The 25,892-nt window shown below is 39.9% G+C and overlaps 1 protein-coding gene across 36 annotated transcripts in view; it reads left to right on the top strand.

The window, feature by feature from the left end:
- Positions 1-25,892, top strand: part of LOC135261523 (regulating synaptic membrane exocytosis protein 2-like) — a 161,520-nt gene that overhangs the window by 96,972 nt on the left and 38,656 nt on the right. For 25 of the 36 annotated variants that reach the window (XM_064347905.1, XM_064347906.1, XM_064347887.1 and 22 more), the window contains 20 exons: positions 236-345; positions 1,045-1,077; positions 3,658-3,717; positions 4,350-4,460; positions 4,901-4,972; positions 5,447-5,506; positions 6,191-6,307; positions 6,452-6,511; positions 6,976-7,035; positions 9,475-9,525; positions 10,567-10,674; positions 11,257-11,316; positions 12,132-12,248; positions 12,953-13,012; positions 13,187-13,237; positions 13,731-13,781; positions 14,257-14,295; positions 16,002-16,088; positions 20,749-20,787; positions 24,034-24,125. In XM_064347905.1, coding sequence (XP_064203975.1) covers positions 236-345; positions 1,045-1,077; positions 3,658-3,717; positions 4,350-4,460; positions 4,901-4,972; positions 5,447-5,506; positions 6,191-6,307; positions 6,452-6,511; positions 6,976-7,035; positions 9,475-9,525; positions 10,567-10,674; positions 11,257-11,316; positions 12,132-12,248; positions 12,953-13,012; positions 13,187-13,237; positions 13,731-13,781; positions 14,257-14,295; positions 16,002-16,088; positions 20,749-20,787; positions 24,034-24,125 — 1,438 coding nt within the window. Of the gene's footprint in view, positions 1-235; positions 346-1,044; positions 1,078-3,657; positions 3,718-4,349; positions 4,461-4,900; positions 4,973-5,446; positions 5,507-6,190; positions 6,308-6,339; positions 9,187-9,474; positions 9,526-10,566; positions 10,675-11,256; positions 11,317-12,131; positions 12,249-12,952; positions 13,013-13,186; positions 13,238-13,730; positions 13,782-14,256; positions 14,296-16,001; positions 16,089-20,748; positions 20,788-24,033; positions 24,126-25,892 lie in introns of those variants that run through there. The other 11 variants (XM_064347922.1, XM_064347924.1, XM_064347898.1 and 8 more) reach the window with 10 other exon arrangements.

A 25,892-nucleotide genomic window follows, 5' to 3' on the forward strand; every position in this document is an offset into this window, starting at 1 on the left:
TACCTGGAAAGCTATGTGCCTAATGTGGTTCTGCGCTGTTTGGTGTTTTAGTCCGAAACCATTTTTTCCCTTTGTACAGAGCGCTACTGTGGAGTGTATTTTTGTTTGTTTCATTATTATTATTTATTTTATTTTTTTCCCCCTTTGGTGCTCAGGAAGATGTTGGCATTGTGGGGGTTCGCTTCAGGTGACTGGCACCCGGCACACTCAACATTAACCGCTGTGTGTCCCGTAGGGCGCACCCCCGCAGCGGATCGGTCCAAACCAGCCCCACGAGTACCCCTGTGTCCGGGCGGAGAGGACGGCAGCTACCACAGGTCCCTTCCAAGGGGACGCTGGACAGAAGTAAGTAATTGAATGTTTCCGGAGAACAGAGCTTGGGGTTGTGCCCACACGTTCCTGTTTGGTGGAGCAAAAGGTTGAACACATGTTCTGAGTTTTGTTTTCGTTTTTTAAACATCAGCATAGTTGTTCTGCTAATAGAGAAATGATTAATAGAAATGTTTACAGAAAAATAGAAAAACTTGAAATATCCCAGTCCACTTTCTGGCAGCTTGGACAACCTACAGTACCCTTAAATAACGGTTTGCTGTTTTTTCTGCTTCTATGCTTTGTTTTTTCTGTATTGGTTTATAGCTTTTGATTTATTTTTTTTTTTTTTAAAGAAAAAGACATAATTTTTGATATACTTAGGAATTTTTAAATCACCATTTCACAACCACGGATACTGATTCACCGTGTGTGAAAAGCACAAATTTAGCTATGAGAACCAGCTCAGTGTGGTCTATTCATGAAAATGAGAAGTAGCCAATAATATGTAAACAGGTTTGTTCACTGTGTGGTTGACAACAAAAGTGGGAGCCTTAATGTTTTCCATCGTGAGGGATTCGGATTTATGTGCAGTGCGCATGTTTCTGTATCACTGGAGTGCCGGAATCGCCTCCTCTGAAACTAATGTTAAATGCCATGTTTTACCATGGTCAAATCCCATGGAGCATTATCATTTAACATCCCTACATGGTTCCTCTTTCCACTCCTCCACAGAAGATGGAGACCAAGGAACAGAGCCTTACGAAGGTCTGTAGCCATCAGTTTGGGGTTTAGCTTTGGAGGGGTGGCTTGACCAAGGCCAGCTTTCCAACGCTAAACACATCTGCAATAGGCATTGGCTGGTTTCATCTAGAGCCATGTTTGAATACTTCCTGTTTAGCCTGGTGCCCAGTTGGTAGTCACAGTGCTGTGCACTCTCCTACTGAATGAAACCAAGCAATTGTCTGTTGCAGCCAGTGCCTGTTTGTGATTGGTGTACGCTTTCTGTCCTATCTCGTTGGTGTGGTGATTTAAGAATGTCAGAGCGCAGTTGTTAAGTTTTGTTTGTGTAGAAGTAGTCATGCCCGCTCATGTCGCTTTTAACCATGTTGTTTCGGTATTAGTTGTTGTAGTTGTTGGGCTGTTGTGAATTGACTCCAAAAGAGAGTTACCCAGGTGGTTCTTTATCCCTTTGTGGTATCTGCATAAATAGGGCATTTATGTTTTTCTATATGTATTAAAACTTTGTGTCAAATAACAATAATTTCCTCATGGAAGCCATCATTTAAATTTATGTTTTAAACAGCTGATGAAAGATTGCACATCAGAGAGATTATATTTATACTCTTACAAAATGTACAGGTTTTTTGTATATTTGCAACTTAATAATTATTGGTTGTGAAATACATACTGTAGATAGATAGATAAATAAAATATTGAATCCTGCAGACTTATCCAGACATAAACCATATGGCCAAAAGTATGTGGACACCCCTTGGTTTGGGGATGTTTTTCCACAGTTTGGGTGGGGTTCCAGTGAAGGCAAACCTTAATGCAATGATGTGATTAATGCAAACTACTGTAGATGATTCTGTGCTTCCAATGTTGTGGCAAGAGTTTGGGGAAGCTCTGTTCCTGTTTCAGCTTGACAATGCCCCCAGGCACACAGTGAGGTCCAGAAATAGTTTTGTCATGATTGGTGTGGAAGAATTTGACTGGCCTGCACAGAGCCCTGACCTCAACCCCATCCAAGACCCTTGGGATCAATTGGAAGGCCAACTGCGAGCCAGGCCTTATCGCCCAACCTCACTAATGCTCTTCAGGCTGAGTGGAAGTGCAAATCCCTGCAGCAATGCTCCAACATCTAGTATAAAGTCTTCCCAGAAGAGTGGAGGCTGTCATAGCAGCAATGGGTGGACCAACTCAATATTAATACGTCAGGTGTCTACATACGTTTGGCCATGTAGTGTATGTTTGCTTCATTAATGTACTGTATGTTTGTGGGTCAGATAAAGTTTAGCCAAATGAGTAAAATAGTATAATTTATTTAACAATGTACAATAAAAAAATCTTATTATTTTCTAAACATGAACACAAGTCACATTAAATAATTTAGGCAATTTTGAATAGCATTACTTTAGAATAGAGCTTGTTTAATTTGTGTGAACTAAGATAGCCGATATCGTTAGCTGTAATTTGGCCTCATTTAGATATCAATGCTTTTAATGACAGGCCTAGATTTTGCAGGTTTTAATGAATGACTTATAGACAGTGATTTGTATGCCTGAGTAACTTGGCATTTTTGTATGTTGAAAATGTTTTTTTGTTGAGATGTTAGGCTACTGTGTAAGTTAACTCCATGGATTTGTTAGTGCAAACACTGCTAATTCTTATCACTCAACATGGATAATGTTGGTGTTACTGTCCGTTTATGTCCAAGTCAATTGTTGGATGTGACTTATACATTTTATAAGGCCTGTATTTCATTGACCTCTGTAGCTGTTGCCACCTTACACCTCGTCTGGAGTCGATCAGATTATTTGCTTGTGCTGCTGTGAGCGATTTGTGGGTTCTGTCTCTTCCGACAGGATTTTCCCTCATCATTTCCCTATATCAAAGCTATTCTAACATGGTTATATTGTCATGGTGCTGTATTAGCCATTCAGCCAAGTTATTCAGTGCTAACACAGCGTGATATTATCTGCCCACTGTGTTTTTCATCATCCATAGACTGTGTTTCTTTGTCTAAACTAGGGCAGGTGGTGATGGGGTGGGGGCCTTATGTAGGCAGTGGTGGTTAATAAAAAGGTAATCTCAGAGAATGACTGCTGCACTAAAAAAGTGAAGCACTTGACCCATGTTTATTATTTTCAGAAAGACAGACGTAAATATAGACAGGCTTCTAGGCTAGTTTCAATGTTTGCGAGGTGGGAGAAGAAGAATTAAAAACAAGGCTATATTTAGGGACTCAGGCAGACCGGTCGTGATTTTTTTCAAATGTCTGTGGTGTCTTTGTAAACATCTTGCATATTCTGTCCCCACGCACTGTGCAAGCAAGGGAGGAGCCTCAGCACTCTCACCCCCCTCCCAAAACAAGCACCTGTACCAGCTATGTTTTAGTGCAACAATTCTTAGCCCTGTCCTCCAAAAGGTTAACAGTTAATCTTGCTAAAATCCAATGGTGGATGTGAACCGTTCTGTATTCAGTATGCTGATGTGCATATTAGTTGAAAGTCTGTTGTGTTATTTTAACCATCATCTCCATTGTTTTCTCTCGTGTGCTCTTATTAGTGAGAAGTCTGTTAGGTCTTTATAATGATCTTCTCCATTTACTGATTCCGCCCACAGCACAAACAGGAGAGAAACCTGAACCCCCTCAATCCCTCCCTCAACAAGCATTTGAGCCAGGTTGGCCTTAGTGTTAGTAATGACCCTCCCCACCATATGAACAGCTGAACCCTCTTATGCTCTGTCTGGAGAATAGTAGTGTTGGATGATGATGGCAATTCTCAAATGAATTGGATCAAACCAAATGTATGTAGCATAGAACTATATGAAATGATCCGAAAATTTGATTCAGCACTCCAAGGAAGGCTTAGGCTGTGCCAGTTGTGCCCTCATACTGTACCTTCAAGTAATAAAACAATAGTTTATACGTGGTATTCTTGTGAGTGCTGTCCATTTATCTATTTCGTGTATAGTTTGTGGGACTCTGCACCCAATTATTAGTTAATGAATTGAGCTCGTTCATTTCCTTGTGACCATATGTTTCCAAGATCTGTAGTAGGCTAGTGCGAAAGGTGTTGTTCCCCATAGTAGTGTGGTAGTGTGTAGTGATTTTGATCAAGAATTTGTTGGCACTGGAGACCTAATGGCTGAGTGTTGTTCTGAGTGAAATATACGGGCAGTAAAGTTAGAAATAGTGAAATTCCTCCTTCCCTTAAAAATTCTAGCCATTTAACAGAAGAGTTCCAGTGCTTCCAGATAGCTTCTCTGTGGATCAGTCTTCGTACTGCCTGAACTGTATGTAATTATTTTAGGGATATGTCTGTCAAGTCTTCATGACCAACTTCAGAATCTACTGACACGGCTTGGGGCTCTTGCAAGTAAAGAATCCCCTCAACCCCTCCCCCAATCTGCATCTGTGCCAGGTGTGTCCTAGAATAGGAGGATTCTTAACCATCCTTTCCCAATTAACAGTTTCACCCTGAAAAATCATAGGTCCTACAAACAGGTAATCTGGAAACCAAAGTGTGTAAGTCCCCTTAATTGAAACCTGAAAATTGGCACTTTAACTACGATGTGAATCGTTTTATTACAAATCTAAAAGTGCGGAGCACAGAACCAAATCAAGAAAAATATGTCTTTGTCCCCAACATTATGGAGCTTACTGTAAATACATATGTATATGGCCAAATGACTGATTGCAAATTGGTGAAAACGAAAATAGGCTAGGCTAAAAGTGATATTATGCTAAAATAATACCACAGTAATATATCAGAAGCACAATATGCTTGCATTGTATTCTTATGTGTACTTGTATTCCACAAAAATCCATCATGCCTTTATTATCATCACCTACATCTACTAGCCCCACCCACAGAAAATGCAAGGGAGGAGCCTGAACCCCATCAACCCCTTCAAAAACAACCATCTGTGCCAGGTGTGTCTTAATGTTAGAATTCTTAGTCCTCTCCTCCAAATGACCAGTTTAACCCACTGAAATCTAGTCCTGGTCATGAACAGCCGATCTGCAGAATTCCATAATAGCTTTGAATGTTGAAAGCAATTCTGAAGTAAATTGAAGGAAGTCTTCTTTACATTTAACTTGTGGTACATTTTTCCAGAGTAATTGGAGAAGATTAGAGAGAGACTGAAAATATAAACAATTATATAAAAAGCACATGCACTTGTTGATTTTTTTTCAGTACATTCGTTACCTCACAGTAAAATATCCTGTGTTGGTTCAACTCTTAGCGGAGTACACATGAGTCAAATAGGGATCAAATGTATTCCTTAAGAGCTTATTTAACACTGAATATTACAGTACTGTATGCCATTGTAACCTAATGTGTTTGCATATTAGTCAGGTCTGTCTGTCTTCATAGCCATCTCTGCTTACTCACTATGCCCACAGCACAAACAGAGGAGCAACCTGAACTCCCTCAATCCCTACCTCAACAAGCGTTTGAGCCAGGTTAGCCTTAGTGTTAGTAATGACCCTCCCCACTATATTAACAGCTGAACCCTCTCATGCTCTGTCTGGTGAATAGCAGAGTTGGATGGTGATGGCAATTCTCCCGTTCATTAGAGCAAGTCAGCTATTTGTAGCATATAAAACTCTTAACACTGATTCTACCAAAAACTATATCCAATATTAGAACACAGTAGTGGAAATGGCATATGTTACCATATGACACTTCCAAGATATGAGTTTGAAAGACAGTAGTGTGAAAGGTGTTATTACCCATAGAAGAGGCTATGGTAGTGTGTTGTGAATCTGATAAAGTGTTCAATAGTGCTGGAGATCTAATAGCTTATTTTCATAGTTAACCACCAGCTAGCTGTTTAGTTTCATCTAGCTTTGATGAGGTAAGTTGGCTCGGAAGCTGTTTTTGCAACTAGCTAGCTAAGTAAGAATCTACATTAGTCTCTAAGCAAAATATCATAATCACAATAATTGAAATGTCGTTAGCCAAACTTGAACATTTTGTTTTACTTGCTAACATATAATGGGCACTATTGCAATTGGTTAAATGTCTGCTTTCCTTAAAAATACTATTTTAATTCCAAAATTTGTTCAGGGAGCTTCCAAGTAGTTCAGCCTTGTTTACAAGTAGTTCAGCCTTTTGCCAACAGAATTATCATGTAATTATTTCAGGCAAATATCTGTCAAGTGTCCATGGCCAAATTGAACATCTACTGACACGGCTTGGGGCTCATGCAAGTAAAGAGCCTGAATCCCCTCAACCCCTCCCACAACCTGCATCTGTGACAGGTGTGTCTCACATCTGAAGATAGTAACACAGTAACATTTAAAAAGTACATTCTACCTGCATGGTAATCTTGTGTGTGTTTGTATTCCGCTAAAATTCATCATGCCTTTATTACCATCTCCTACATCTACTGGCCCCACCCACAGAAAATGCAATGGAGGAGCCTGAACCCACTCAGTCCCTTCAAAAACCGCCATCTGTGCCAGGTGTGTCTTAGTGTTACGATCCCTAGTCTCCTCTCCTCTGAATGAACACTTTAACCCACTGAAATCCAGTCCTGCAGAATTCTATTATAGCTGTGAATGGTGAAGGCAATTCTAAAGTAGACTGAAGAAGTCTTCTTTACATTTATCTTTTGGTACATTTTGCACCAGGATAATTGGATACAAAGAGAGTGAGATAAAATTGCATCATCTGAAAATAATTATACCGGATCATATGAAAACACATCTATCTGATTTTTACTGTGGTACCTCACAGTAAAATGTCCAAGGGTTAATTTGAGTCTAACCGAGTACATATGAGCCCAATAGGGACCGAATGAACGCCTTCAGATCTGATTTATCACTGAACATTTTGCTGTGCCCCGTTGTATTCTGATGTGTTTCCATATTCGTCAAAAGTCTGTCTTGTCTTCATAGCCGCCTCTATTTACTCACTATGCCCACAGCACAAACAGAGGAGCAACCTGAACCCCCCCAATCCCTCCCTCAACAAGCGTTTGAGCCAGGTTTGCCTTAGTGTTAGTAATGACCCTCCCCACCATATTAACAGCTGTGAACCCTCTTATGCTCTGTCTGGAAAATGCCATAATAGTGTTGGATGGTGATGGTAATTCTCCAGTAAATTGGATAGAATCAGCTGTGTGTAGCATATAACTATGAATCTGCCAAAATTAGATTCAGTATTAGAACACAGTAGTGTAAGTGGCATATGTTACCATATGACACTTCTAAGATAAGAATTTTAAAGACAGTAGTGTGAAAGGGTTGTTCCCTGTAGAAGACGCTGTGGTAGTGTGTTGTGATTCAGATCAAGAATTGGATAGCACGGGATACCTAATAGCTGAGGTTCTTGTTTTGAGTGAAATGTAAAATGTCGGTAAAATGATTTTTTTTAGTTGCAAGCTGATTCTGATAGTTATCCACCAGCTAGCTGTTTAGTTTCATCTCTTGATAAGGTAAGTTGGTTTGGGAACTGTTTGCTGCTAGCTAGCTAAGTAGGAATATACAGTGGTTTCTGAGCAAAATATCTTAATCACAATAATTGAAAGACATGCAGGTTAAATTGCCCTTAGGTATGAGTGTGTGAGTGAATTGTGTGTGTGCCCTGTGATGGACTGGCAAACTGTCCAGGGTGTACTCCTGCCTCTTGCCCTATGCATGCTAGGATAGGCTCCAGCACCTCACACGGCCCTGATTCGAGAATAAGCGGGTATAGATAATGGATGGATGGACTGTAATTGAAATGTAGTTAGCTAAACTTGCTAAAGATAGTTTATTGACTGTAATATCTGTTGACGCTTGCAAGGCAGCAAGTGAGAAACTTTTTTTCTTTTTTGTAAACTCATATTGGACACTATTTCAATTGAATAAATGCCTGCTTTCCTTAAAAATTCTATTTTAGAGGAGACTTCTAAAATTCCAGTTCTTTCAGGGAGCCTCCATGTAGTTCAACCTTCCTTTTGCCAACAGAATTATCATGTGTAATTATTTCAGGAAAATATCTGTCAAGTGTCCACGGCCAAATTGAGCACCTACTGACTCTGCTTGGGGCTCATGCAAGTAAAGACCCTGAATTCCCTCAACCCCTCCCACAACCTGCATCTGTGCCAGGTGTGTCTTACATCTGAAGATTCTACTACTGTAATTTACAAAAAGTATAATCTACAGTAACTACATTGTATTCTTGTTTGTATTCCTCAAATTCATCATGATTTCTAAACATCTTCTAAATCTACTGGCCCCACCCACAAAAAATGCAATGGAGGAATCTGAACCCACTCAACTCCTTGAAAAACCACCATCTGTGCCAATTGTGTCTTAGCGTTAGAAGACTTAGCCCTCTCCTTCAAATGAACAGTTAAACCCACAAAGTGGACTTTACATATAGGACACCTGACAGCCAAAATCTCTCCCAAAATTATGGGCATTAGTGTGGTGTTGGTCCACCCCTTGGTGCTATAACAAGCTCCACTCTTCTGGGAAGGCTTTATACTAGATGTTGGAGAATTGCTGCAGGGATTGCTTCCATTGAGCCAGAAGAGCATTAGTGAGGACGGACACTGATTGGGCGATTAGGCCTGGCTCGCTGTTAGCTTTCCAATTGGTCCGAAAGGTGTTGGATGGAATTGAGGTCAGGCCTCTGTGCAGGCCAGTCGAGTTCTTCCACACCAATCTTGACAAAACCATTTTTATATGGACCTCACTGTGTGCCTGGGAGCATTGTCATGCTGAAATAGGAAAGGGCCTTCCCCGAACTGTTGCCGCAAAATTGGAAGCACAGAATCGTCTAGAATGTCATTGCATAAAGATTTGCCTTCACTGGAACTAAGGGGCCTAGCCTAAATCATGAAAAACAGCCCCAGACCAAGGGGTGTCCACATATGTTTGGTCATATAGTGTACGTTGTGGTACCTTTTGCCCAGAGTAATTGGAGAGAAAGATTGATTTTTAAAAAATCTCCCTCTCTTTGGATGTAATGGATACGAAATGCACATCCATTTTTACCTCTGCTACCTACCTGTTCTGATGTGTTTGCATAATCGTCAAAAGTATGTCTTGTCTTCATAGCCATCTCTATTTACTCACTATGCCCACAGTACAAACAGAGGAGCAACTTGAACTCCCTCAATCCCTCCCTCAACAAGCATTTGAGCCAGGTTAGCTTTAGTTTTAGTAATGACCCTCCCCACCATATTAACAGCTGAACCCTCTTATGCTCTGACTGAAGAATAGTAGTGTTGGATGGTGATGGCATTTCTCTGGTAAATTTGAGAAAACCAGCTATGTGTACCATAAAACTATATGAATCTACCTAAAATGAGATTCAGTATTACAACACAGTAGTGGAAATGACATGTGACATTTGATAGTCCCAAGATATGAGTGTTCTAATGACAGAGTGTTCCATTATAATCATCTTAAACATTTACTATCCCCTCACACAGAGAAGGAGCTGGAACCCCCCAAGCCTTCCCCAAAGCAAGCATTTGAGCCAGGTGTGACTTAGTGTAAGAAGCCATGACCCACCCTACCACATTAACAGCTGGACCATTTAAAATACAGAAGCATCTTATATTGACTGTGAATGGATCCTGTGGAGAATGCCATTATAGCTTTGACTATAGCAGCTTAAATTGAGGTTGCATACCGTAACAGTTACGGAAATGAGAAATGAGATACGGAAATGAGATATGAAATTTGAAGTTATTATTAAATAGTTAAAAGATATTAAATATTAAGTTTCCATTGTGAAAGAAGATGAGGTGGTGGTGTGTTGTGATACTGATCAAGAATTAATTGGTGTTGGAAACCTAGAAGCTGAGGTTGTTGTTGTTCTGAATGAAGCGTAATGGAAATAGATGTAAACAGATTGTGGTAGCTATGGTTTAGGGTAGTTGCTCAGAAATCCACTAGTTAGGTAATTATCTTATTAATGATTGATTGACTTCTGAGAAAAAAAATCATAATTTATACGTAGCGTGCCAAACTTGTATATGGTATGTTGAATGTAACATTTGTTATAGCTAGCTAGCTATATATGTAAAATGATTTGTTTCCTTGCTGGCATGATGTATTTTGGTGTAATGTTTCCCTTGAAAAATCTAAGCATACTACAGAGGAATCCTAAAATTCCACTGGTTTCAGGGGGCTTCCAAGTGGCTCAGTCAATATTAGCAAATGTAAAGGTTGGACCCTTTAGCATAGCGATTGCAGGTTTGAGGCTGGGTTATGATGTTAGCTGATGTAATCTGATATGCCTTGACTGGCTTCATCCCACCATAGGTTGTGTAGACTTAAGTTGATAAGGGCTCCAGTTGTTAGTCATAGATTTAAAGGTGACTGTATCTGAGGAGTCCACATGCTTCAGATGCATCGGTCATTGTATGGAATTGGGTGAATTAACAGGTTCAACTGCCAATACCAAACCTTAGTACCGCTTGAAAGTAATACAGCAGGGAAACCGAACAAACTCACCTCACTGAATTTTTCTTTTGCCCTCTGCTGCCTCCGGCCATCCTGATTTGTACAATATTTAGGCACATACCTGTCAAGTCTTCGTGACCAACTTGTAAATCTACTGACACCGCCCACAGCTCCTACAAGTGAAGAGCCTGATCCCTTCTCACAAGCCCCATCTGTGCCAGGTGTGTGTTAAAGTGGGAGGAGCCTTAACCCTGCCAACTCAATTAACGGTACAGCCCCCTAAAATCCAGTAGCGACTGTGATTGGCTGATCTTAAAACATTATGGCAATTGGAAAGTTTCCAAGAGACTAGGCTTGAGTGATGACAGTGTCAAAAAGGGTTATAATATCAGGTTTGGTAGTATGCTGTGATTCCGATCAATAATTACTTGGCAGCTACAACAAGATTGGTTTGGATGCCTTTGTGAGTGAAGTGCCCTACCTGTATAATATTTAAGAACAATATTTCTTTAAAATGCTAATATCTTTCTATAGTTTTTTTTTTTTTGATCATGAGTGCCGTGGGGCCTGCATTTCACAAAATCTGGCTCATAGGGTAGTGCCTTAGTTGCGGTGATCCTTGCACGAGGTATGTGTGGCAAGGAAGGGCACCATCTGAAAACAATAGGACAGGAACATGTGAAAGCATGGCCTGTTGATTTTTTCTTTTCACCTCTATTTTCACGTTGTTTTCTAATGTCTTATTAGTCAAAATCTGTTGTGTCTTGATGACCATCTTCTCCATTTACTGACCCCGCCCACAGCACAAACAGTGGAGGAACCTGAACCTGCCAAAACCCTCCCACAACAATCATTTGAGCCAGGTTTGCCTTAGTGTCAGAGGCTTGGTCCTCCATGTGTGCCCTTGTGTTGCCTTCACCCTTCCCGCCCAATTAAAAACTTGAAACCGCAAATCCAGTAGCAACCAGTAGTAGTTAAATCATAGCACTCCTGCAGTATTTACTGTAGAAAAAATGAAGTTTCCAATATACCAGGCTATCAACGAGTTTCCCTTAGAATTAGTTGTGGTAGTGGATTATGCTTCTGGCCAAATTGTTCTTGACTGATTGTGATAGCCGTCTAGTTAACTACAGGTAACTGTCAAGCTTCCTGTAGCTTTGATAGGGTTAAATTGTATGGAAAACTGTTTTTGTTAGCTAGTTAGTTTCTTGTCTAATGATAGCCTCTTAGGAAACTATCATTATACTTGAAATTTAGTTATCCAAAGTTGAAGATGGTGTGCCAAATGTAGCACCTATTTATCAAACAATAGCTATAAAAAATTATTTAAAAAATATTTTTTAAATTATGTAAACACCAAACATATATAACATTAACATTAGGTGAGTATTGTACTCTACAGTGTAACTGGGAGTCAATAAGAGTGGGACCCCACCCCATCCCACTGTTGGTGGCCAGGGTTCTTCTGGTTACTGCTGTTTTCTGGCTCAAAGGCAAATGCTTTAGATGAAAGCTGGCACTGATCCTTGCATGGGTACAGGCGGCACAGCAAGGAGTTAATAAACCCAATTTCTGATTCTGAATTTGGCAGAAAAAATTGACAAGACAATCTCATCTAGTTGATGCTTTATCTTGTTTTCCGCTGCCTCCATTGCATTTTGATATGTAATCGTCTTAGGCCAGTATCTGTCAAGTCTTCGTGACCAGCTCCGCAATCTACTGACACCGCCCACCACTCATGCAAGTGGAGAGTCTGAACCCCCTCAGCCCTTCCAACAACAGACATCTGTTCCAGGTGGGAGGAGTCTTTACCCTCCACACCCAATGAACAGTCTAGGGCAGTTATGGGAGGAAAGGTGTACATCAGAGATACAGACTGGTTGCTGTGACACTGATGTTACAGTGCTACACTGATGTTTTACCCTGATCTTTGGCATATACAGTACAACTGGAAATCCACATTGGCTTTGTCCTGTGGGGCTGCTCCTACAACACAGTGACTACAGAATATCTGTATTTGTACTGACACCGCAAACAGAAAGGGATTCATTTAGCCAGAGTTCCCTGAGTTCTCGCTGTATTACAGTATGCGTATTCACTGCAAGGTGCTCACAGGCAAGCGTCATCACTGAGTTATATTGTTTGCTGTTCATCATATTGATGCTAGCTGTCCTGTAGGTCTATATGGACAGTTGCGTGTCACTGTTGGGTACTCAGCAGCAGTATGTTCCAGACCTGCTGTACAGCTTTCTTGAAAGCACGTGGCTAAGCAGAGAGTCATGAGGGACAATTTACTTTTCCAAACTGGAAAGGAACTGGCTTTTTGTTGTTAAATTGATGGGTTTTTGAATGGCTGAAGTAGTATTTGAAAATACTAAAGCAAGGACATTAAACGGCCCAGCTGCTGGATTCTTTTTACTTTCTCTTTTTTACCTCATGTCATGCCTTGTCTGTCACATCTTTGTTGCCGTCTTCTCCATTTACTGACCCCGCCAACAGCACATTCAGAGGAGGAGCCTCAACTGCCTAAACCCCACCCAAATCCAGAATCTGTGCCAGGTGTGTCTTAGAGTGAGAAGAGTCTTATCTCCAACCTAAAGTTAAAAATAATACTGCAAACAAGTTACTGTCCTCTGCTGCTTCCGTTGTATTCTGTGTATTCATTCATGTAATGTCTGTCATGTCTTTGTCACCATCTTCTCCATCTACTGAACCCATCCACTGAACATGCAGAAGAGAAGCCTCAACTGCCAAAATCCCTCCCACTGCAGGCTTCTGAGCTAGGTCTGTCTCTTAGTGAGGAGAACTTTAACAATTCAAAACAACATTTAGAAATAATAGTTCAGTTTGATGAGCTCACCTAGGATGCATTACATAGCCATTTAGTCATGCTAAATAACCATTCATGGTGTGGTTTAATATTTAGCCTTGGTGTTTAATTTCTAAATAAAATGCAACCATACACAGGTTCTGGAGTTACTGCATCATTAGTAATTGGATAGTGCATATTAATTTACTTTGGTCTGTATTGGTCAGTTCCATTATTTCTTGAAGCGACACACCAAAGACAAGTACTCTACCACTGGTAGCCTTTTTCCTGAGTGTATACAGTTGAGCATAGTTTCCATTTTAGAACTTTATTGTTGTGCATTGAATGCATCCGCTACTGAATTTTTCACATTCATTCACAGCTGTCTCCATAGCACTCCACTGAAAGGCCTGTCATGTCTGTGTAACCGTTTTCTCCATTTACTGACCCTGCCCACCATGCATGCAGTGGAGGAGCCTCAATCCCCCAAGCCCCTCCCACGACAGGCATCTCTGCCAGGTGTGTCTCAGAGTAGGAGGGGCTTAACTCTCACCCCCGGCCACCTTACTCAGCTAGAAAGAGTAGTACCTATCTGACCTATTGTACAGCAATGTAGGATTGTGGGAAAGTTTTGACAGTAGGCTTTGACACAAGGGTTGTATTATTCCCATTCCTTTTCAGGGAAACAGAAATTGCCTTCTTTTCCGAACTGACATTTTCTGTGTGTGTGTGTGTGTGTGTGTGAGAGTGTGTGAGGGAGTGTGTGTGTGCGTGTCATTGCATATGTTGCATATGTGTGTGTGCCTGTGTGCGCATGTGTGCGCACGAGTGTGTGTATGTGTGCGCTTGTGTGCTTGTTTTCTGTTTATGAGTATGTGTGATACGTGCTTGAATGCTTGTGTGCGTACGTGTGGATGGTTCTCTTGCATGACATGTCCTCTTCTGCTCAAGGGCTCCTCATTAATTTTACTGTCTGTTTCATAACACCATTAAGAATATGCAAAGCCCCAGGGTCCTGTTACTGGGAGAAAAGGCAAGTTCTTCTGACTGAGTGTGGCTGTAGAGAAATGGTCTAGAGCTATAGTGCAGCATGCTGCTATCTGTGGAGGCTAGACTGGCTTTCCCTAGTGTGTGATTTTGTGTAGTAAATTAGAGCAGTACCTGCCAGCTGTATAATTTTGCTAAAGATAAAGCTTCTTAGTATGCACATTGTACCTTTATGAAAATATGACAAAACCTCAGTCATTATGTACATGTGTATTACAGTAATTTATTTTGTGTTTTTAACCAGTAGTATTAGTGTTATTTTTTAAAATAAATAGATTTAATTTGTTGAAACTGTATACAGTTCTATGTGTAACCTCCTTTTGCATCCAAATTAAGAGTGAGATGTAACTGTTATGGTTTAAATTTATGTCAACAATTATACCTACCTTGAATCTAATATTGTTTCTCCAATATTCAGCAATATGCAGGAAGTTATTACATTTCAGTATTTTGAAGAAGCTTGCTTGTAGCCAGAGGAGTATTACTTTATTCGATGCCAAGTTTGCCATTGTACCCTTGAGTAAGGTGCTTAACCTTAATTGCTTCAGTAAATATCCATCTGTGTAATGGATTGTATGAGAGGAATGTAAAGTTGCTCTGGATAAGAGCATCTGCTAAATGCCTCAAATGCAGTGAAAATGGTACGGTATGGCTGGACTCCGCTTTAATAAGCATGGAGGAGCACTTGCAGATGTTGACCTGCAGAGGGCAGAAAACTCACATTTTGTTTTCTCAGACAGGAGCTGTTCTTGTTTAAAGTGCTGAAATAGAGGATCTGTGTCTTTTTTCTTTCAGCACCCATTTTCTAGCCCACGTTGCAAAATGGCCAAAGCCAATTATTAATAACCAGTTGAAGTCTATAAATACATTTCCGTAAAATGACTAATAGGATAACTTAGCTTATGTTTCCTACTATTATTATGGTGTGTGCGCACTGACACCATCAATTACTGAACAAATGCATGCTTGATGATTCACTTGAGTGTGTTCACTCTCGGAGAATAATTCCACTCGAGAAAAAGGGCTATGGATTTTTACACAAACAAACCATGCCAGTAGTCCCTTAAGATTATTAAAGTTAAAATAAAGAACAACGTACGATATACGTTTCCACAATTTTGTCGTAACGAGATAAGTTTCTGATTGTGCTTGCGGCGAAGGCGTCGTTGTTGCATAATGAAAGTGCCTTGGGCAACGGGGAACTGTTACGGTCTGTGAAACTCAGATCCATTAGCCGTGATGGCTGCGGGCTCCCTTGGCTGTGTGCAGAGGCGGTGTGATAGAGAGCAGGGGCTCCTAATGTTTGCCATTGCATCAGAACAAACATAGAGTTCAACTTTTCTCAGCTTTAATAATTAAAATAACGAGAGGAAAAAAATCTTGTTTGCAAATTAATGAGCATTTTAAAGACTTTTGTGGAAGGATACTATTACATATTGCCTTAAGCAGTAAGACTGTATTCCCACAAGCTGTTTGACCCAATTAGTTTCAATATATTGACTAGAAAAGGGTGTAGAAGGTTAATTATGGCTATTAAATATATGACTTATACAGCATAAGTTACTCTTTTAAACACACATAATGGGTGGAGCATTTCTATTTGGCATGTCCCCTTTGAGCATTACATGGGTTGTCTGCCGGTTTTTGGCGTGGCATGTGACCAGCTATGTTTCCTTCTCTGGTTTGCATCAGAAGTGACGTGGGAGGACCAACAGAGAAAAGTCAATGGTACAGTACCCAATGGCCTGGCGGGACAGCGCTCCTCCCTCTCTGAGTCAGGTTTGTCCCCGGTTTGGAGGCCTGCCGCTCAACCAATCGCAGGGACCATCCGAGCGCCCCGTCTCTCCTTTTAGCTCCTGCTCTTAGTGTAGCCCTGCATAGTTCCCCTTCCTCTCCACGATGTGCAGAGCGGCATTGTGCGTGATGAATCAGACCTGACTAATAGAATCCTGCTCTGAGGGAATAACTCTTCCTGGCTGACCCCAGCTCCGAGAGTCCTGGATGCTTCTTTAGTGTGACCTGTGTGGGAGATCTTTGACAAAAGGGGGCGCTTGCAATGGAGTGTTATAGTGGCGTAAATCCTGCCAAAGCTGACCTTGATTCTCACAGTGAGACAGACAGCGTCATCTGCCTTTTTGCAGTAACAGCACTATGATATGACACAATATTGGATCTACAGCATATGGAGAATTAGTTATTTATTTGGAATCATTTCCACTTTATTAGTATGGCAAAATTTTTTTTTTTTTTTCAGCCAGTGAAAAGTTCTGCAATGTGAATTATTTTCATTATTATTGGTATTCTTTTGTTATTGCTTTTATTTAGCCATTTCCCTGCGTAGACTGTTTTCTCTCCATCCATCTGCCTTGATTGTGTGTTTGAGAATAAATGAAATCATTAATGCTCCGCGGTTATCTTCTACAGTTATTGCCACGGTTACTGCCATGCTGGGATACTCTCTTTTTAAGATCTCAGTCATCTTGTCATGCTTCCAGATGTGGCATGGCTGAGCAATTGGCCGTCTCGTAATCAACGTGTACTGTAATGAGGGTCCTTTAATGTGATTGCTTGTTTCAGTACACCCATCGCCGTAGAAGGACATTATCACAAACTGCAATTTGAATTCGTATTAGAAGGCTGTCGGTTTAGATGTTCAGGCACTGGTAGCGTTTAGGTCTTGTCGTACGTGCTTATATCCGCAGTTACTTCAAGGATTTTTGTAAAATTTCTGTCCACTGGAAGCCGTGCACTTTTACGGTTTTTATCTTGCAAGGGAATGATTAACTTTCTTCTGTTAATGGCTCAGATGTAAAAACTACTGTACAGAAAATAAAAACTGTAAAATTGTACATTGCAGCGGACTGAGGGTCAAGTTTATGGACATCATGCCGTGCAGATGCAGTATGGGGTTTGCGCAGGCTGACTGGCTTTTTAATGCGTAAATCGTCTAAATTACAGAGCAGTGGTTGGGGTGAGCCACCCAGAAACTGCACAGCCTGGCTTTCTGATACTCAACTGCACGTTGTTTTTGATAAACCCAGAAGATTGCTTAACTACATACTATTTACGCATTATATACTGTACACACAGACGGGTGACAAATTAAAGGAAAAACCAACATAAAGTCTCTTAGTGAGGTTTTGGCCCACTATGAGCCACCAGAACAGCTTTATTGTGCCTTGGCATAGATTCTACAAATCTCTGGAACTGTACTGGACTATTCTTCCAAAAGTTATTTGGCGTTATGATGATGGTGGTGGATAGTGCTGTCTAACATGTCGGTCCAAAATCATGTTAGGGTTTATGCACTGCTACCCTACTATAATATCCCTCTCTATGTAGTTGTTGACGGACTGTTCTTGCTGACACAGTCTGATCACGCCCTGCATTGACATTCTCAGTCACCTGAAGAGGGGTTGCTCTTCTGTTTTTCTTTACATATTGCATCACGGTATCACGGTCATCGAATGTGTGCTTTCAACCACAATTTCTGACCCTATTTACTGATGCGTTTCCCATAGATCTAAATGCAGATGTAATTTTAGTTACTGTTCCTATTGAAACACTTGCCAGTTGAGCAGTCTGTGCCTGAAGCTCCTGCAATCCTTGCCCCAATAATTAACCCTCTTTCAAATTCACTTAGATCTTTTCCTCTTACCATGTTGATTCAAAATCGGGGTCAACTGGGCCTGCTCAGCATTTTTATATGTTCCACAGAGCATGTTAGGATATTAATTGCTTAATTGTATCATGCAGTGCACCTGTATGGAAGCATTTGCATTAGTTTTGTTTCTCCACTCATTTATTCAGGTTTTTCCTTAAATTTGTCACCTGTCTGTACATATATGTAAGACTTATTACAGAGTCAGAAGAAGTTTCTTATTCTGAGTTTAAATCAAATCAGTTGTCGGCAGTTACAGTTTCTCGAGCACTTGTATTTGCTGAGGTAATATAGAGCACTAGCAATTACTGTTGAGAGTTTAGTTGAAATTACTGTACTTTAAGAAAATGTTTTTCTGTCTGTTTACATGTATTGAAGTTAACCCCTAACGTTTGCATTGTTTTATATAAAATTTGCATGGTAATAATATATATTTTTTAAATAGAATATCAGCCAGTAATAAAAAAAAAAAAGAATTAACGTTTTATAAACATCCGGTCTGTTTAAATTCAGTTTAATGTATAGCTGGGGTGTGACTAAAGTGTTGTGGAGAGATTGAAAGCTGGGACAGAATGAGAATGAAGTGCACCGCCCTCTCCTGCCTTAAAGAGGCTCAGGAACTACACAGCATCTGCGTACCACAGGGCTGTGCACCCTAGGGATATGTTTTTGGCCTTCGTGGAAGGTGTGTTCGTCGCTCTGTGTGATCAATCGTGCTACGATGAAAGTGGAGGAAGCTGTAAGGAAACTGTGATGCCTTCTTTTCAGCAGGCGAGCTGAATGAGGCTGCCTGGAGAGAAATATGGTGCCAGGACATTCTGAGAAACAAGCGTACTGCATAACAGTGTTCGATTATCTTAGGTATGTGGCTGAGAACAAACAGCACTTCAAATGCTGCTCCCCTCTTCAAAAAAGCTGTTTTCTTTGTCATTGTATAGCATACAGTATATAAACTACGCAAAAGGCACCCAAAGAATTCACTAGAACAGGGAAAGATCCAGGCTTTACGTTGTGAAATACTCATTTGTTTGAGATACTGCATGTTTCAGAGGCCTTAAAATTTAGGCTTAGCTGAGCAATCTGATTTCCATATTAAATGGAAACTATGAGGTCAGGTCCTGTCCGGTGCTCAGGGAATATCCGTGGGAGCCTGTTCAGAGTGTGCAGTGATTTTCTGATTGAAGCATGTTTTCGAACCCAGTTTCTCCTCTGGTCAGTGCGTTTGATTACTGACCTACATTTCCTCCTGAGCTTCTCCTCTCGCTGTGCAATTTTCTTGATAGGTTTTCATGCACCTTGTCCCTCATTGTAAAGATATGAAAAGAGATTTTTTTGAAGTACTTTTCATTCCACCCCTCCCCCCTTCTCCCCCCAACATTTTCTTCAGTCTTTCATGCTGTAATTGGATGCCCAGTTTTTCATTGAAATGACCTGCTATCAGTTTTCTAGATTGAACAGTAGTACACGTGTCCTTTCATATGTAAACGGGTAGCTAGCATTCTTTCTCATTTGGCAGTCCAGTGAGCTGCTGGCTAAAGCTGATCTAAGGCGCTGATTCACCGGAGGAATCATTCTTATGCAATATGATAGCTTGCTGACTGAATACTCCTCTACTTGGATGACGCTAAGGCAAATGTTATGCCACACCATGGAACTCCTGGTCTCAGATATGGCATGGTCAGAATTTTATTCCTAAACATGGAACATATGTGTTTTGATATTATGGACTTATTATTTCACCATAGTACAATGGGAGCATTAAGCTTGCCTTGGCACTTAAACAGGAAGTAAACCTCTCCCTGAAGCTTTGTGTTTGTGATGAGCTTCTTTGTTGAGAAGGAATCCCATTTCTTTATGTGGTTGAATGTGGCCTTGTTGTGATAAAAGACCAATTTCCCACTGCCATTTATGAATTTTTACTTAGATTTTTTTTCTTTTCCAATTTTACACGTTTTCTTTCAGCAGCTTTTTTCAGTTGTCCCCTGTTTGATGGACAGTTTAAAGAGCTTTACAGATTTTATGTTTGCTTTTTCAGTTTTTCTTTCTTTTATTTCCATGCTGTAATTATTATTTTAAAAGCTCCTCTGTCAGTTGGCTTTTAATGTCTTTAGAACAGTAGACGTCACACATGTAAGTGCATAAACCTAAGCATAATTTTGCTGGCTCCTTAATTACTAGCGGTTTATGAATGACTTGCTTTGCAGTCTTTGCCCTCAAACACCACTTGTCCACCACACTGACCTGGCGAGAACTCCCAATCTGGGATCGCTCTTATCACTTGACACCTTCTAATTTATTCCTGTAGCATTTTCATGTTACACTTGTATCTCCACCCAGTACTCATGTTGCACTTTTCGTTATCTTCATGTTGTAGCTTGTTGTCATACCCGCTAGGACTTTCTGACCAAGCCTATGCTTACTGCATGAATTGGAGTATGTTAATGGCTATGGATAACTTACCTAATGAATATTATCATACCTGTGTTTTGCAGTTGTTCCAGTGACCTTCGGTATGCACATACATGTATTGTACGTCACCTTGAGTAAATGCGCCTGCCAAATTTTTGATGTAATGTAGTATATGGCACTCCGTGTATGCTTTACCTGTTCAAAATAGTCGTTACTCAGGAAAGACAGGTCATGCTTTTTTTACACCTGTTTTACAGTAGTAGTGGGTCCAAGAACGCCGTCAGTTCCTCATCCCCAATGTCATATTTCTGTTTTCTTTGTCCCCCATTTTTGTGTGTTTTCATCACTGCCATCATAAAAAATAAGCAGTTGAGAAGGAGGCTGTGGAGACAGAGAGTGGAGACACAGGTAGGGTCACTGAAGCTCCACCCCATCACGGTCTGCAGCCCACTGTTAGTGTGAGCTCCTGTGTGCCAAAAGGACACAAGTAGTCTGTAGTCTAGTCTGATGTGTTTTAAGTCTGATGTGTTCGTGTGTAACTTGTGGGGTGAGGAAGTGGCTTGCTGCTAAGGTTCTGAATGCGTGTTTTTAGAGTTTGCGAAATTCAGTTTACATCACTGCAAGCTTTTAAATATTGGCCAAAAGATAAGATTGAGGATGGATCAACGCAAATGCATATCCAAGTTTCTCCATGCTTTTACAGTACATATGGGGTACCAAATGTAACTTAAAACACATCACGTTTTTCCTGTTTTTTTTGTCAGATTTAGTCTAAATACAGCATTTTCTTCAAGATTTAGACTTTAGATTGAACAGACATGCTAAATAAACATTTTAGTTAATATTTTAAGATTTAATTGACAAATTTCAATATATATATATTTGAAATTTGTCAATTTAACAATTCTAAAGATTTAATTGACAAATTTCAATATATATATATATATATATATATTGAAATTTGTTTTAATTGAAGATTTAATTGACAAATTTCAATATATATATATATATATATATATATATATATATATATATATTGAAATTTGTCAATTAAATCTTAAAATATTAACTAAAATGTTTATTTAGCATGTCTGTTAAATCTGTTATATATATATATATATATATATATATAAGCTAAATATAAAATTTAATGTTAAATCTGATTTTCTAAAATAAATATTTAATAAAAATTTTAATTTACCTTATACAGGTGACAAATTAAAGGAAAATCCTGAATAGATGAATGGAGAAACATAACGGAGGCAGATGCTTCCATACAGCATGATACAATTAAGCAATTAACATCCTATCATGCTCTGTGGCGTGTATAAAATGTGTGAGCAGGCCCACTTGACCTTGATTTTGGAAAAATGTGATAATGGTCAGATGAGTCATCCTTCACCATATTCTGGACAAGTGGGCGAGTACATGTGTGGCGTACACCAAGAGACGGTACAGGCCTGAATGCTTGACCCCTACAGTGAGGGGGTCCGGTGGGTTATGCTGTGGGGGGCATCTACCTAGTATGGTTTGGGTCCACTTGTCCACTTAGAGGGGAAGGGTCACTGCAAATCAATACAAAGTTATTCTAAGTGATCCCCTTTATCCTATGATGAAACATTTCTATCCTGATGGGAGTGGTTTCTTCCAGGATGACAATGCCCCCATCCACAGTGCATGAGGGGTCACTGAATGGTTTAATGGAAATTATGTGAATCATATCCCTTTGCAGTCACCAGATCTCACTGCAATTGAACACCTATGGGAGATTTTGGAACAATGTACTAGAGCTCTTCATCACCATCATCAATACATCACACACCAAATGAGAAAATATCTTTTGAAAGAATAGTGTTCCATCCCTCCAGTAGAGTTCCAGAGACTTGCAGAATCTGTGCCAAAGCGCATTGAATTTGTTCTCGCAGCTTGTGGTGGCCCAACACCTTACTGAGACACTTTATGTTGGTTTTTCTTTAATTTGTCACCCGTGTGTATCTTGTATCTCTGTTTCAGAAGCAAATATTTAGTGAAATATAAATATTTTATTTCAGTCTTTAGCCTTGGTTTCAAAACTGTTCTGCTTCTTTTGAATTTCGCGGAATATTTTTGCATTGATGAAAGATTCCACTGACTGAAGTTCATAAAACACATCTTTGTTCAACCCACTTCTCCACAGTAATGAGGAGTGCCTTTCAGTTCTTTGGTTCTTCCTGCAAATTTTAAGAATTAGTGTAAATTGTTTTTCGCTAAATAGAACTTGCAGGCTTCCACTTTGTGGATAAAAAGACTGCTTCATGAATTTCCTATTTATGATTCTGTCACTTCCAGACAGGATGTTCTAAATGGTGTTCATGTCGATGTTTTTAACAAATCTGTTGATTTGTAAATTCTACGCCTCAGTTTATGAATAGATCATTCAGTATGCTCTGGGACTGATTTCCATCTCTGTGCCACTTCACTGATGTCTGCTGATGTGTCTTTCCTGTAGCACTTGAAACTGTAGATTTTGTATGCCAAATGACACCCTGTCTGTGGAATATCCGGATACTTTGACATAGATCATATTATAATATGAGCAATATTTAAGGGGGTGGGGGGGTGTTGGGGCATATTATCTTGATCGTAATTTAACAGGGGAACAATTGTAACGGGTCATGTCTGTTTCATACCGAAATGGCTGAATATGATCTCCATTTTTGTAAGTTCCTCTGGATAAGAGCATCTCGTAAGTGAATGTAATTTAACGTAACTTCTGTAATGTAATGCAAGTGGGCACAAAAGCGGAAGTGGGAAAATGAAGAAAAGAATGTCCTCCATATTATTTTAGTTACGATGAAGCCACATTATTCTCTCTGGTGCTTAAGTAGGTCTTTATGGACAACAGTTCTCAAGATACGGGTATGTGGGAAAACTATTTTTTTTTGAACAGCCCACAGTTAATAAAGGATGCATAACAGAAAATGCATTTGTTTATTAGGTTGTGGCTTCAGAAGGTTCTGGGCCAAAGTAGATTATCCTCCACAAGATTTGGATGTTCTGCATAATTACCAAAGGTGCCCTACAGTGGCCTGCAGGGTGGTAAGAATAGAAGTGGTTTGTAAGCATTTTGTATGCTTCTCAGAAAATGCTTTTATTCCAATGACCACAAACATGAGAAACTTTTTTTTACGGGTATTTTAGAAGAAAGCTGACAACAAATCACAATGATTCAATTGAATTAAAATGTACAATTTTGTCATATTTTACTTTAAAAAATGTACATATACAATTTTTTTTTTCATAGTAGCAATGTGCAATAAATGTTGTGTTATTTTAATATAATGTGCAATGATATTGCCATTGTACACAACCAGGATCATGTATTCTGCCACAAAAACCTACTCTAGATCATAGTGAATCCTTTATGACCCCATTAGCTGATGTGAGAATGAAGAGGAAATCTCATCCTGAAGCCACTGGAGGCTGAAGGCCCAGGGGGCCACAGTGGAAGGGAGGGGGATGAAAGAATACTTGCAGAGCACCCTCATTAAATATCTGAAAGGTCTCGACCTCTGACACCCCTGCCCCTGACTTTTCACCTCACCTGCTCTCCCTCTCTCTCTTTCTGTCTCTCTCTCGCTTGCTCTCTCACTGTCTTGCGCTTTCTCCCTCTAGGTGCCATGGAGGTAGAAGAACGAACGCGGCAAATGAAGTTGAAGATGAACAAGTACAAGCAGGGAGCTGGCTCCGACTCCAGGCTGGAGCAGGTCAGAACAGAGAGCAAAGAGTTGGATTTAAGGGGATAGTTCAGTGTCTGGGGTTTTTTTCCTATAATTTTTGTTCTGGAGTATGCTTTTGATTGGTCTACACAGTTTCCTGTGCATTTAATGGTATTTTAGATATTTACAGAAGTTTATGGTGACCTGCTGGCCTAACAATGTAAATGGGGCATTCAGTTTACTTCAAGTAACTTGTATAACAGCTTGTACAACAATGTATGCTTCCAGAGGTTGTATTTGTGTATATGACCCGATTACTCTTCAAACAATGATTTTTAATGGTGTTTTTGGTTGGAAACTGCTTCCTAAGGCTCATGGAGCCTCAGACTACTGCACACATGGAAATGATGGCGTGGCTTCCTTGGTCATCATTAGCTTACTACACATGGAAAGAAGCAGAACACTGCACGAGAGAAAAGACCTCACAACTGCAGTACACTGACAGGACTGCAGCAGTCACACTAGCTTTCATAAATCTGCATTTTCAAAAGGCACAGCGTGACAATTTCTGCATATTTACAAGTTTCACCTGCTTTTAATACAAACTGACGCTAATAGTTATTAATGAGTCATTCATTCAGACATGCAGCGCAATTTAACAGTGTCTTAATGTGGCAATCAAACACAATCCACTAACACCTTGCCGTTTCTATCCACAACAGGTTCAACTCTTGTACAAGTAGTAGTAATGGTGCCTAGCTCGCTAACTGCCAGTAAAATGTATCTTTTGAATGCTCAGTAATATTAGACTATACTAAACATCTATTGTCCAGCTGACTTGCTTTAAATGTGAATTTATGAACTAGGTCGCTAGATGTTATGTCTCGTTGAGGTTAGCTGGACCATTTCCAGAATGGGTGACGAGCACCCATTTCACGTTTCATGTTCACGTATGACATATTCAAGTAAATGGCTTGACTGTAACAATAAGAGAGCCTACATTTCATGTAGTTGGTTTGAGAATATCACACAACCTCATTGTGAAAGCTGGTGTCTTAGTGCTGCAATTGAGTGATTTTTTTTTTTAACTTTATTAAACTCCAGAAATACATTCCTGACCAGGTTTAATATTTTGATCCCTAGCCATTAACTCGATATATTAGCAGGGAGAAACTGCAGTGTGATTCAGGTGTAAAATAATCATTTGTTTAATGTACATGTAGTCAGGGACATTCCACACTGAATGATATATCAGTGTAGAATGTCCCTGACTACATGTACATAGAACCTGGTTCTGGGTCAATAGGAGAGTGAGATGCGTATTAGACAGACTGGAAATTGTATCTCCCTGTCTTCCTCTAAATGGCAAAGCCTTGCTTTGGTCCAGATGGCCTGCACTTTGTGGTTATATAAGCATATGTACAAAGTAGACCCTATTCTCTTGGAAATGTCTGCAAAATCCAGCGATATGAAGAACTGTGTGTTCATGGAAACTGAAAAATTCTTCAGAAAGCCCTCTGAAGGCCTTGTTTGCCTAATATTTGCTGATGCAATTGATGTATTTCCTCCGCAGCCATTAAATGTGAAGTGTTCTTGCTTCTTTGAAAGCCTTTGAAAAATATTCTGCTGAACTGTGCTCAGTCCTCTGGAGGCTTAGGTTCCCGTTCAGTTCAGTCAGTTCAGTAAATAAACAGAAATTTAACACAGTAATTGAAAATTACTCACAGAACATTATGGGAGTTTTTCAATTGATGTATTACAGTTAATTTCCTTTTTTGCTTTTTTTTCCAGTGGAGAAGAGCCAGAGTTAAAGGA

The sequence above is a fragment of the Anguilla rostrata genome, chromosome 8 (genome assembly GCF_018555375.3).
Source record: "Anguilla rostrata isolate EN2019 chromosome 8, ASM1855537v3, whole genome shotgun sequence".
Taxonomy (NCBI): domain Eukaryota; kingdom Metazoa; phylum Chordata; class Actinopteri; order Anguilliformes; family Anguillidae; genus Anguilla; species Anguilla rostrata.